General features: G+C 44.4%; 1 protein-coding gene across 1 annotated transcript in view; it reads left to right on the plus strand.

The window, feature by feature from the left end:
* The first annotated feature begins 247 nt into the window (after positions 1-247).
* GRB2 (growth factor receptor bound protein 2) overlaps positions 248-13,109 on the plus strand; it is a 66,485-nt gene continuing 53,623 nt past the window's right edge. The window contains exons 1-2 of the mRNA XM_037065887.1: positions 248-451; positions 8,491-8,704. Of these exons, the coding sequence (XP_036921782.1) occupies positions 8,627-8,704 (78 nt within the window). The 5' untranslated portion in view covers positions 248-451; positions 8,491-8,626. The remainder of the gene's footprint in view (positions 452-8,490; positions 8,705-13,109) is intronic.

Raw genomic sequence — 13,109 nt, forward strand, 5'->3', positions numbered from 1 at the left:
AAGGGAAGTGATTCGGCTGTGCACAAAACTTCCTCCTTCTCCGTTGCTCTAAAATTTAACCGCTCTGTCACCAACTGGATTATGGCGACTCGGGGGCGGAGCCTTGCGGGTGCCACCTGCTGCGGGGCGGCCTGGCGCACGCGCATTGGTATCCAGAAGGTCTACCTGCGGGGTCCCGGCGGGGGACGGGCGCTTGCGCTCTGGGCCTTTTCCGCTTGGGGAAGTCTCGCGGGGGCGGGGCCGGGAAGTTCTCGCGGGACCCTGACGAGGAGCGGAAGCGAGGCGGCTGTGCTGCTTCAGCGACCGGGCGGCGGCGGCGGCGGCGACGAAGATTGTGGCGGTGACAGCAGCGGGAGTAGGCGCTGTCTTCGGGGAACAGCATCGGGGTCGGCGGCCACTCGCATCGCTGTGGAGGGGCCGACCGGGAGTGGAGTGGAGCAGCTGCGCCACGGTGAGTGGGGACGGCGGCGGCGCTGCTGCTCCGGTGCTTCTTCCTTCTCCATCCGTAGCGGGAGTCGGCCTTCAGGGACCCGGCCCGGCCTCCCGTGGGCCGCCGGGCCTGGGAGCGGGACGGCGGGGCCCGGGGCACGAGCGGAGTCTCCGGGACTCCGGGTTCCACGTTTTTTCTTTTGGTGCGCTTTCTTCGTGGGCACTGTCCTGTCCGGCCCTTGACTCGGGACAGAGCCCCGAACCCCAGGACGAGAGGTCGGGGGCTCCTAATTCTTCCTGAGGGTTGGCGCAGAGGGAGCCCGGAAGGAGCCCGAGAGCTCGGGGCACTTAGTCTGTGAGTCAGTCTGACTTGGCCGGGAGGCAGGGGATTCGCCGTGGGCTGCAAATCGTGGTTGATTGCTGTTCCTTTGACCTGCACGGCCATCACATCACCATCTCCTGGTGTCTTGGGGCCGAACGTCGGGAGGGGGCCCACCAACCCTATAAATATCGTGAGTTACAACAGTTGCTGCTGGAGCCAGTTGAGATGTCTTTACTTCTGTCCCCTCCTCCTCCCCGCCCCCCACCCCCCCCACCCGCGTTCGAACTTCTCTGAAAAATATTTGTCAAGAAACATCAGCAGCAGCGTCTGGAATGTCCTGAGGGCAGATTGCAGTGAGAGAGGAAGGAGAAGCACTGGTGTTGGTCGGCAGTAACGCGCTCTCCGAACGCGACTGTAAGCCGCGCGAGTTGCAGCTCGGTGAGGGAGGCGTTCCAGGCTGGCTTCAGATGCTGCGAAATTGACAGTGTAAATACGGGCGGTCTGCGGAGCAGCCGAAGTGCGCTCGTGGTCCGCGGGCTCTGTTGACTCTCAGGAGGGAGCTGAGAAGGCGCGCGAGAGAAACGAGAGAAATTAGCATTCGTCCCCTTCGGCTTTCTCGTCCCCTTGTCACTCTGGGCTTCTCCAGTGGCTGCCTTCCCTTTCTATCTACTTCTCTCCGTTCTACTGCGGACACTACATGCTGGCTTGTGTAATGCAAGTCATTTGCCCCCCTCCCCCACTTTTTTTTCCTAATCTACTTCCCCTTCTTCCTTATTGTCCCCTCTCTGGCATAATTTTTCGAGGTTTCTGCTCCTTGTGCAGTTCGTTTTCTCCCTCCTCTAAAGATTCCATTGTCTCCCGGGAAGGTACCCTCTTTGCTGCCTTATCCTTTACTTTTTCAGCGTCCACTGTGTTCCTTCGGGCAACCCTTCTGGCTGCCCGAGGGCCGTGCGGGACTTCAGTCCCCCGCTGGGAACTGGGAGGCTCAGAGGGTTGAAGTCACCGTAAGTAATCAACACTGCCACCAGGCCGCATGTGTAGCTGCTTGTCTCACTTGTGTTTTGCCTGTTTTCTTCATTTTAAGGTCATGCTTTTGTGCCTGCTTACACTTTTCTTCCTATGTCTCTTTTATATTAGTGAGGAAGATTGGGCCAATCTGGGGCTGGTGTGGTTTCTTTCTGGTTTTTAGTGGGGGGTGGTTAAGGTAAAAAAAAAAAAGAAAACCAACCATAGACTTGTGTTAAAATGGAATTAACATAAGATGAAACATTCAAGGGAATAGAATTTATTTAGATCTTTGACCAACTAAAGCTTGCCCATGGTATAAGCTTTTGTACTAGGCTTACCCATGGTGGTTTGGGTTTTTTTGTTCAGGCTTTTAAATTTTTAAATTTATTTTAAAATGGTAGTTGACATACAATGTCATATTAGTTTCACATGTTTTTCATCAGGCTTTTAACAACCAGGCATCTTTTCTTACCTCTGTTAGAGTCAGCCTTCTTTGTTATTGTTGTCGGGGCTTTTTTGACAGAAAGAGAAAAACTATTTGTTCTGCTGCCCCTTCCCTTGTTCAAAATTTTCTGAATTCCAAAGTAAAGAAGAATTTAATTCTTGTAATCAGCTGTCTTTGATACTAAAAGCAGGCATTTAAAGACTTGAGGCTGTTCACTTCCTCCGCAAGGGTGTTCAGATGTGAGGGATTACGAGGTTTTAAATAGTACTGTTCCATGGTACTTGAGAGAGTGTTCTCAGTAGTTCCTGTTACCATGTTGCTTGTTGTGCAGCCACAATTGTGATTGTTACCTACAGCAAAAGAGTAATAGATTTCGGAGAAATGCATTAGTACAGAATAGAGATCCACCATGCTCTCCTGAGAGAAGTTTAATAGTTACTTGCTTAATTTGTAACTTTCTCTCACCGCTGAGTGACTATTCAGTCTCTGGTTTTCTTGGTCAAAGTGGGCTTTTTCCAGTTATGACAAGTGAATATGCTTTTCCGTTTATGCAAAGATGTTCTCGTGCGTTATGTAGAACGTAAAGTTTAAAATCTGGTTAAGGCACCCTTACAGTACAGAAGTAACAAAGTTTAGCAGGTGCAAGAATTACCTGTGATCTTATTTAAAATAGATTCTGGGCGTAAGGCCAGGAAGACACCCACAGTGAATCAGTCTCTGAGTGAGGTGGTTTTGGAGCTCTTGGTCCAAGAACCAGAACTCTGGTTACAGATACAGCCATAAAACAACGAGACTGGAGTGTGTCTTTAAATTACTCAACTTACAGTTACACTTTTCTGTGTTTTCAGAGTAAATATTTAAAAGCCTAACAGAATAAGTGACTACAGATGTGATTAGTTTTTTATGTGTAAATATTTGAGCTTTGTTAGGACTGATGTGGAGCAATTTAATTTTCATTTTAAGTTTAATATTTAACGGGACTGTTAGTGTGCCTACCAGAGAGTCTGTATGTAGGTGGACGTTATAGATTCACTGTGAAAGCACGTGGACTAAAAATTCAGAAGACACTGGTGATGCTGCTTAAGGCTTTATGCCAGAGACTCCGCTGACGCCTTTGCAAGTGCTGTCTCCTTCAATAATCAAAACATCCTTATGAGGTGGATGCTGTTATTAGTTCCATTTTCCAGCTGAGGTTACTAGGTGGGGTTACTAGGGATTAAGATTTTATTTATTTATTTTCAGAGAGGGGACGTGAAGGAGAGAGGGAGAGAAGCATCAATGCGTGGTTGCCTCTCGTGCGCCCCCTACTGGGGATCTGGCTTGCAACCAAGGCATGTGTCCTAGACTGGGAATCCAGCCTTCGACCCTTTGGTTGGCAGGTCGGTGCTCAATCCACTGAGCCACACCAGCCACAGTGGGATTACAGAATATAATTTATTTCTCCAGTGTTACCCATACAGTTAATAAGTGGTAAAGTGGCAGTTGAATCTGGATCTAACTCTAGAGCATCGGTAAGGTTTTGGGTTTTGTGTCCCCCCCCCCAATCTTTTTATTTAATTATTTTTCAAGTACAGTTTTCTGTCTATTACTCCCATCCCATCCCACCCCCCTGTTTTTTCTAACTACAAAAGTAATAAATGCTTATAGTAAAAACTGAAAATATAATTGAGATATACAGAGTAGAAAGTAAAATATTCTGTGATCTCATTCAGAGAGTGAGAATGTTGTGAACTTTTCAAATTTTTTCTTTAGTCACATTGATAAACTATTTTGCTCTGTAGAAATAGCATACACTGTCATTTTTCTTCACTTTTTAAAAATTAATGGTATACCTTGGTACTTATATAGATATTCCATAGATGTGCTCATGAATATTGATCAGGTATATATGCATGTTGTACCTGGTATTTGTGTCACATTTTCAGTAAGATATCTGGGAAATAGATAAATTGTCAATAGATACCACAAAATTACTCTAAAAAAAGATTGAACTAATTAATTCCTTGCTAATGTATGGGCTCTGTGATGATTTTATTATTGGGTTAGACAAAAAATTCATTTAGTCTTTTCTGTAAAATTAAAGACACATTTTTCATTTTCACCAATAACTATTGATTTGGCTATTTTGAGTATGTCAGCCATCTCCTGCTTCTGGCTCCTAGTGGGCAGAGGCCAGAGCGCTGCTAAACCTCTTCCGGTGCACGAGACAGCCCACAGCAAGGAATTTTTTGTCCAAAATGTCAGTAGTACCAAGAAACTTCACAAACCACTTTCAACACATTTAATCAGTCATAGCACCTTCATCATATACTACACCAGTCTTTGTGTGTGCGTTTCAGTTGCATTTTTACCTTTTCTTGAAATAGTAAAGCATACATCAAAAATGTTGCATCTTTTCTTCCATCGTCAATATTAAAATGGCTACACAAAAATCACCGATTTTGGTAAGTTTTCTTTTTAAATGCATGCCAATAATGACAGTTGTCACAGTACAACCTAACAGAATTGTTTGGGATGTAGTTTAAGATAACTAGGCACTACATATGATGGCACTAGAGCCAGCCTATGTAAAAAAGCAGCAGACTTTCGCTCAACCCAGTATTATCATCCAGTACCAACCACGTTGTCAGGTATACATTAGCTGCCCAGAATGTTATATGAATAAATATTGGATAGGATAAAGAGTCTTATAGTTATTTTACCCAGCATATTGCAGAGACTGGATATTGTAAATATATTTAAAATTTGCCAGTTAGTAGGTGAAAGAAATCTTGTCTTAATTTGCACATTTTTAATAGCAAAGTTGAATATCTTGTATGTTTTAAATAGAGTCACATTTTACCTTATTTTCACTGAGTTAACATCAGGTTCTGTCCAAAGCACTTCGTGTATATTATCTATATTACCTGATTTAATGCTCAGTGAATCTTATAAAGAGGGTGATATCACCCCCATTTTACAAATGAGAAAAATCTGGGTTTGTTTAAAAGCCTTGCCCAAAATTGTAGTTGGTCAGCACTAGGGGGAATGACTGGAGCCTGGGTCATCAGCCTGCCTTCCGAGACGGGGCAAACTTAAACGCTAAATTGTACTGGCCCAGTAAGTGTCATGTCTTTGACTTCTGTGAATTTCAGGAAGGGAGTTAAATGGAAGAAAGAAAATAAAACCCTACTAATACCTTTAGGAGATTGCATTTTAGGATATAATAATACATACTGCTTGAAATAAACAATTCAAGCTGCACTTTTAAAATTCACTGCTTGGGAAGGGCTGCAGAGGTGTGTCCTGGGAACAGCTGAGACATCCTCTCATTAGGCTTCAGTGTTGAGCGTGCTCCCAGCCCATTGTCTTGGGAAATGAACAGCAACATCTACTCTATTGAAATCATTATGCATTGCATTCCCTTTCAGATTTCTTTGAGTAACTAGTGTTGCGTATGTGATAGATTCTTTTCCTGTCTATAATGAAACACACCCTTTTGAATTCCTTTGGCCTGCATGCTCTTTTCGGTGGATAGCCTAATAAGCTGACGTCTTCAAGTTTTTCTCCATGAGATGCTCTTTGGCACAGGCATGAAAGTATTACTTGTTCTTGTTTTTTGTTTCTCTCACACTATATTTCAAAAAGCAATAGTCATTTGAAACATGATTTTCAAGAACAAAAACAATGTTGAAAAGTGTCTTGGTTTTTGTTCTATCGCTATTCAATTACATTTCAGTTGCCTGAAATCCTGAATAACAGACACAAGCCCTGTCACTACATAGTACCTTGACAGTGTTCTGGGTTTCTGTCAGGTTTCCTTTTTCAAAATGAAAGTCTTTGTTGGGTTGTTTGTTTAGATATGCTTAATTTTTCAGCTGCCCATCATTGATAGAGTCTCAACAGTCAGACCTGGAGACCCGTTAAAATAGGTGGTCAGGTCTGTGGAAAATACGGAGATGCATGTAGCAGAGACTCCAGTGCATTTGTAAACAATTAAAAACAGGTGCACACATTGGGAAGCAAGCAAAACAGGAAAAGCAGTTATTGATGCTGGGAAAAATTGAAGGATTGTACTGGAAAGGAAGGAAGGTTGGTTGTAATACATTATTTAAATCACCAGTGAACAATATTTGATGTTGTAATGCTTCTAAACCAGAATATGTGGTATTACCGGGACGGGGCAAGGGGAAGTCAGCCGGGGTAGGAGTTAGGTCCTCATCTTTCAGGAGGTAGAGGATGGCTGGAATAAACGAAGGAATGGCAACAGAAGCATATGATTAAAATATTGTAAGTGAATAAAAAGAGAAAGCTAAAAACAAGATTGAAGGTGATTGCATATGGGTGTTGGGGTAGGGAACTACTCTTTCCATAAACTTTTCAATGCTCTGACTTTTAAAGTTATACCCATGGATTAGTTTGGAGAAGTAAGCTATGGAACATAGAAATAAGGGGTTTTTGAGGACACACAAAAATATAAATACTCTGAGACTAATCTTTGTGTTTTTTTTTATATTTCCTAGAACACTTTCTTTACTTTTCTCTCTTTGGGCCAGTGCCACATAGGATATCCTAGGTCTGGCCTGACAGAGTAAACATTGGTTTGGTTTATTAGTTTACCTGCAGTAGAATGTTTGACTTTTAGAATTTGATTTAAGGACTCTTTATTACCAGATGATTTCTTTTCTCCTTGATAATACTTGTTTTCCTCTAAAGTTTTAAATATTTATTTATTTTTAGAGCGGGGAAGGGAAGGGGAAAGCGAGGAATAGAAACATCAACATGTGGTTGCCTCTACACACTCCTCACTGGGGGGTCTAACTTCGCCTGCAACCCAGGCATGTGCCCTGACTGGGAATTGAACCGGTGACCCTTAGGCTCGCAGACACGCACCCCATCCATTGAGCCACACCAACCAGGGCATTTTCCTCTAATCTTAATACTCTCGGCTGGTTTATTGCTTAGTCCATTTGCAGTTATGCTTGATTAATGCTGCCCCACTTGTTAACTTTAGAACAAAAGGATAATAATCACTTGTGCCCTTCAAATGAGTTCTCTGCTAGATGGTAATTATCCAAGAAGATTGTCACTAAAAATAATCTGTCCCCATTCTGCCAGTGTTTGTGTTGTTTGCTGCTTTTATTTAGCCTCTATGAAAACAGTGACTGATGAAACAAGAATGGAGCTTTATTTTCCTTTTGTTCCCCACAGGTCTGGGTTATATCTCATATTCAGGGCTGGGGACTCTACCACGGCAGTGGTCGTCTGTCATTCCCATAGCTCCCCATCACCTGGTACACTGCCGGAGGTTTATTACAGACTCTTCACCTGCGGAGTGCAGCGGGGATCACTTCAGTTAGTACCCCCCTGTCTCTGAGCACAGCAGCTGTTCTCAGCTAACTGTGAGAGACTCATGCTGGACTCTGCCACCGTCTCTCCCTGCACTTCCCCCAGACACAGGGTCTGGCAGCTCAGATTCTGAAAAGGGGATTCCTCATTAAGTGTATTAGGATTTTGGCTTTGTTCCTTAGCCTACTTAGAAATAATGTGGAAGCTGCTTCTGGAATACTGAACCTTGGGCATCTATTTCAAGGGCTCTTGGGGACCCCAAAGTCTTGGGGATCTGCAGGGGAGAGGAGGCCTTGTATACAAGAACAGCAGAAGATCTGCCACCAAAAAGCTGAGCTAGACCTTCTCTGGTGTCCTGTACTCAAGTGGTAAATTGAATTAAAAAGGAATCCTGTGTTCACTTTCTCCTGCTTTCCTGGGAGCAGACAGGGCTTGGTTTCTGTGAATTAGAAGCAACTCAGGACCAAAGCATGCATTGCTTGCTTTTGACTGTGGGTAGGGGACCCAGCATTTTCTGGAAAGCAGAAAGGTTGCCAGGGGGAAAGGCGAAAGATAGGCCCATTGAACTGAGAAAAGCAGGAGGCCGTCCCCAGGGGGAGGCCTCCTTTCATCGGACTGCGTTTGGTGCCTGGAGAAGAGTGTGAGGGGTGAAGGAGGAAAGGCGGAGACCGAACGGACTCCAGCCGGTTCCTGCATACCTCGCACACCCAGCGGGAAGGAAGAGGAAGTCTGTTCTGGAATAGCTTGAGCAGCTGCCACCATTGGCCGGCGGGCCTGTCAGTTGTCTGAGCCTGAGGCAGAAAAGAGGAAGGAGATGGGGCTCTTGCCTGGAAGGGAGGGAGGAGGGTTGAGCCAGCCGAGCCAGGGGGCGTGGGGGCTGGGACTACTGGCCGATTGGTAGGGCGGGGCTGCCTTCGATCCTGGCCACTTCTCTCAATCATCCCTCTTCTGATTCAAGGTGGCATTGTGTGTCCCGGAGTGCAGGAGCGGATCCCAGAAGAGAGGCAAAGCTGAGCCCGGAGCGCTGGGTTGCTTCGGCAGGGAAGACTCCCTTCCCCCTGCTTCAGGCTGCTGAGCACTGAGCAGCGCTCAGAATGGAAGCCATCGCCAAATATGACTTCAAAGCCACTGCAGACGACGAGCTGAGCTTCAAAAGGGGGGACATCCTCAAGGTAAGCGCTCATGCCAGGCAAATGCTGGGCCGACTCTCCTTGCACTCACCTACCCTTTGCCCGGATAACACACAAAGAGGCCACGCTCCTTTTCTTGTCGCCCACTTTTCACAGTTGTGTACGATCTGGACAGTGGAGATGGACGCTGAGTAGAATATTAACGATGACTTAAGAGGATGGTGTGTGATGTATGGTCTTTAATTGCCTTTGTGTGAATACCTCGAGTATTTCTTTTTGCTAGTTGTTATGGGTACTGTTTTAAGTAAAGGCAAAGCAGTGTGACTGTAGTAAGGATGTGTGTGTAAGAGTAGGTTGCTTTACCTTAAAGAGTTTTATTAAAAAATTAGAGGATGTTTTGAAAGACCTAAACTTGAAGGATTTATGTAAAAGCACTCAATTAGTCTTACTGTACATAGTCAAAAGTTATTTTTGCTTTCTGGAACATGATCCCAGTTGGTTAGAAATTAATTTTCCCTAGTTTAGAGAGGTAGTTAGAAATACATGCTAAAACTCATTAAAGAAGTCACTGTATTTTTATTTTTATTTTTGAAAAAAACTAATGGAGTTCTAAGTAATACAGTTTTGTTTGCTGTTGTACAAGTCAGACTTTTATTTTCTTAGAAGAAACCTGGGGAGCAATCACCCCATATTAAACTCTAATTGCACAGAAGAGTCCTGCTGACAGTTCAGAAAACAATAAGCTGCTTTCCAGTTTGCAGCCCATTTTGAGCCCAGCTGTTTACATGCATACTCACTTTCCACCTGGCACATGTTAATTATGTTGTTTACCCAATTGGCTGGAGCAGTTTGCCCTTTTGGAGATGTAATTTATTTTTTACAAGGGTGGTGGGTGTTATTGGATAGTGTCAACTCTAAATGAGGAAAACTTGAACTTGAGTGTTTGCATTTTCACCGTGTCTCAAGTTTTAACATTTCTCTGAGCCGTAGTCAAATTGCTGGAATTTGCCATTTGTTGACTATCCCCGAATGAAATTATTAGAATTTTACAAAGAGGAAGAAAGTGGACATTTAGAAATAGGATCCTTTTTATTATTTTTACTTTTTAACCATTTTATTTATTTACTTTTAGAGAGAGGGGAAGCGGGGGGCAGGGAGAGAGAGAGAAAACCAGTGTGAAAACCATTGGTGGGTTGCCTCTTGTATGTGCCCCAACCGGGCTGAACCCTCAGCCCCAGACTCGTCCCCTAACAGGGAATCCATGGGAGACCTTTTGCTTTGCAAGATGATGCCCAACTGAGCCACATCAGTCAGGTTGGTTTTTTTTTAAAGGACTAGGTTTGCTCTGGGTGGGTAGCTCAGTTGGTTGGGGCATCATCTGGACACGCCAAGGTAGTAGGTTTGACCCTCAGTCTGGGCACATACAGGAGTCAACCAATGAACGCATAAATGGGTGGAATAACAAAATTTGGTGTCTGTCTCTCTCACTACCCCACCTGCACTCTCTCTTAAAAAAAAAACAACTTTTTAAGTTATGTAGACCTATGGGGAGTTACTGTTTTTCCGCCATTGCCAGAGGCATAGAGTTCTCTGAAGTTACTGCACAGTAGTTTACTGTTAGGTGTGTAGCTTTTACTTCATAGAAGGTGATATTGAAGAACCCTTTAAGGAGAAGGAAAATGTGTGTTCACTTCAAAGCTGTTCATGTGATGCTAAGCTTTTTGAGGGTATTCTCAGAGTCAGCACTAAATTGCCAGAACGCAAACAGAACCAGCTGTAGGTTGTAGAGTGACAGGTCTTCCGGGTCTGTTTTACTCGAGAGCAGGTGCGGCTCAGACTGCCAGGTTCCTCGTCATCAGTGTGCAGAGGGGGTGGTGGGTGTTTTCGGCAGATAACCCACTGTGATACCATGAGATCGACTGCTCGAGTACCCACATTTGTAGCCTGCACAGAAACCCTTTCGGGCCAACTTTTTTGTTTTCTGGGGGGTGTTTGTTTAAGTACAGACTAATTTCTCTATTAAACTTACCCTGAAAATGCAAATGAAGCCTGGTGGTTCCTGTATTTCTCTAAGTTTATCCTGTTGCGTGTTTAGCACTAAAGCGACAAGGTAAAACAAAAATGAGGGATTTGAGGACTATTTTTAAACAATTTTTAGACAAGAACTTCCCCTGTTTACTATCACTGAAGCTTTTCCTACACCATGAACATTTTGTAAGTTCTCCAACTTAAATTGGTAACCTGTTCAACAAGTGTAAAAACTCTTCTCTCCCACTCTATAAGTAGAGAAATTGATACTGTAACGTTATTCCCCCAGAAATTTTCATGATGGGAGAGAAAGAGAATCCCATTTAATTTCAGATTTTCTTTGGAGAGAGAAAAATAAGTATATTTGGTTCTTTTCAATTTGGTAGATAACTGGCATATGAAGTCACGATGCCATTATTGCCTTTGAATGGTGGCCATTAGCTGTTTGTTGGTAATCTTGTGGCTTTACTCCAAAAAAAAAAAAAGTGATGTTACAGTAGTTGCCCTTTGTCTCGTAATTCTGTGAAGTACCGAGTGGAGGGAGGGCCGCCAGGGCCATTGCCGCGTGTCGAGTGCTGTTAGAAAAAGGGCAGTGCTTTTCGTCTACTGATTATTTAAGTAGTAAGCAAGGAGTAATTGGCTTTATTTGAGTGGCTTTGATTTGATAAGTTTTTTAATTTTTTTAAATGTATTTATTTTTACAGAAAGGGGGAGGGAGGGAGAAAGAGAGGGAGAGAAACAGCTATGTGTGAGATACACTGATAGGTTGCCTCTCACACTCCCAAACGGGGACCTGGCCTGCAACCCAGGCATGTGTCCTGACTGGGAATCGAACTGGTGACCTTTCACCTCGCCGGCACTCAGTCCACTGAGCCACACCAACCAGGGCTGATTTGATAACTCCTTTAGGGCCTTAGCTGTGAGCCAAAACATGTTTGGGACTGGCTGGAATAGCATTGACTGGTTCATTCTTGATTAAAATGGGGATATAGTTGCCCTCTCTTGATAAAGGGGGCACGTACATCTTGGTGTTAATACATTTTATTTGACTGTAATGACATAGAAGGGGCTTTGCTCTCTGTGTCTGTGACTAGGGTTCTGGAGGATCACCTCCTCTCTCTGTCTTGGGGTCCTGGTTGGTTAACTTTTGGTTATTGTGACTGTTCTCTCCCAGCAGACCACTTCTTTCCATCTGCATGTTGACTTGTACTGCCTTGAGAAAAAAAGAAAAATGAAGACATTTTACTGGAAGCCTAAAATAGAACTGAATGCTTCAATGTGTCTGCCTTTGTTACTTTCCCTTGTATAAAAGCTTGTGTTTTTATTGGGGAGGGCACTGGGGCATAGAAACGGGAGCAGTAGCTCTTATGTTGCAGGTTTCAGGCCTTGCACAGCTGCGCTGAACCTAATTTTCCCCACCATTGTTGGGCAGATTTGAGGTAGTTCCAGGAGTTCCGCGCCGACGGGGCCCCTGAATACTGGAGCACAGAAGCATCTAAGCTCACCTAGAGGTTGCATCCGTCGTTGAGGGGCTTAGTTGCACGTACTTTGGACAGTGCTGTGTGGAGATTAAGGATTGTTTGGAGCTCTCCAGCATGTGCTCATTCCATTCCAGAGTCGGCTTTTTGTTTTCTGGGAAGGCAGACCTTTGACTCGAGGAGAGCCACCAGTGGACCGTCTAGGTATCTTCTACTCAGTCTGGCTCTGCCTGCCTGTACTAGCTGCACAGGCTGCTTTAGAAGTAGGTGTCGGGTTCACACTCAGATTTTGGAGTCTCTGGCTCAGTGCTGCTGACCCTGTTTGACTGTCTCAGTCACTCGCATCTCCTTGAGCCAGCCTGTCCTGGGATGAGTTGCTTTGAGAGTTGGGGAAGAAGAAGGTATACTTTCTCCCTTCAGGTGTTCTAAAATCAAAGAAGAGAAGTGAGATTAGTATCTGAAATAGTGTGTGGTGTATGTAAATTAGGGTTTTTAGAACAGGAAAAGACCTTTTTTAAAAAAAAAGATTTATTTTTAGAGTGAGGAAGAGAGGGAGAAAACATCAACGTGTGATTGCCTTTTCTACATCCCCTACTGGGGACCTGGCCTGCAACCCAGGCATGTGCCCTGACTGGGATCGAACCAGCGACCCTTTGGTTCACAGGCTGGCACGCAGTCCACTGAGCCACACCAACCAGGGCAGGAAAAGACTTTTTAAAATGTATTACTTTAGACATTATTACAGATGAGGAAATGGTGGCCCATAGAGGTTAAATGGTGCGTGCAGGACCACAAACTCAGTACTTAGTAGTGAACTGGTGTTTAGCGGGGTGCTGCCGATGTGTTACACCCTGTAACTGCCATAGTGATTAGGAAGGGAAGAGATTGGTGAGAGCTGAAGTCAGAAAGCTGTGAGGAAGAAGTGTCACTTGAACTCAGAC

The sequence above is a fragment of the Sturnira hondurensis genome, unplaced genomic scaffold (assembly GCF_014824575.4).
Source record: "Sturnira hondurensis isolate 20B ecotype Veracruz unplaced genomic scaffold, ASM1482457v3 Scaffold0001221, whole genome shotgun sequence".
Taxonomy (NCBI): Eukaryota; Metazoa; Chordata; class Mammalia; order Chiroptera; family Phyllostomidae; genus Sturnira; species Sturnira hondurensis.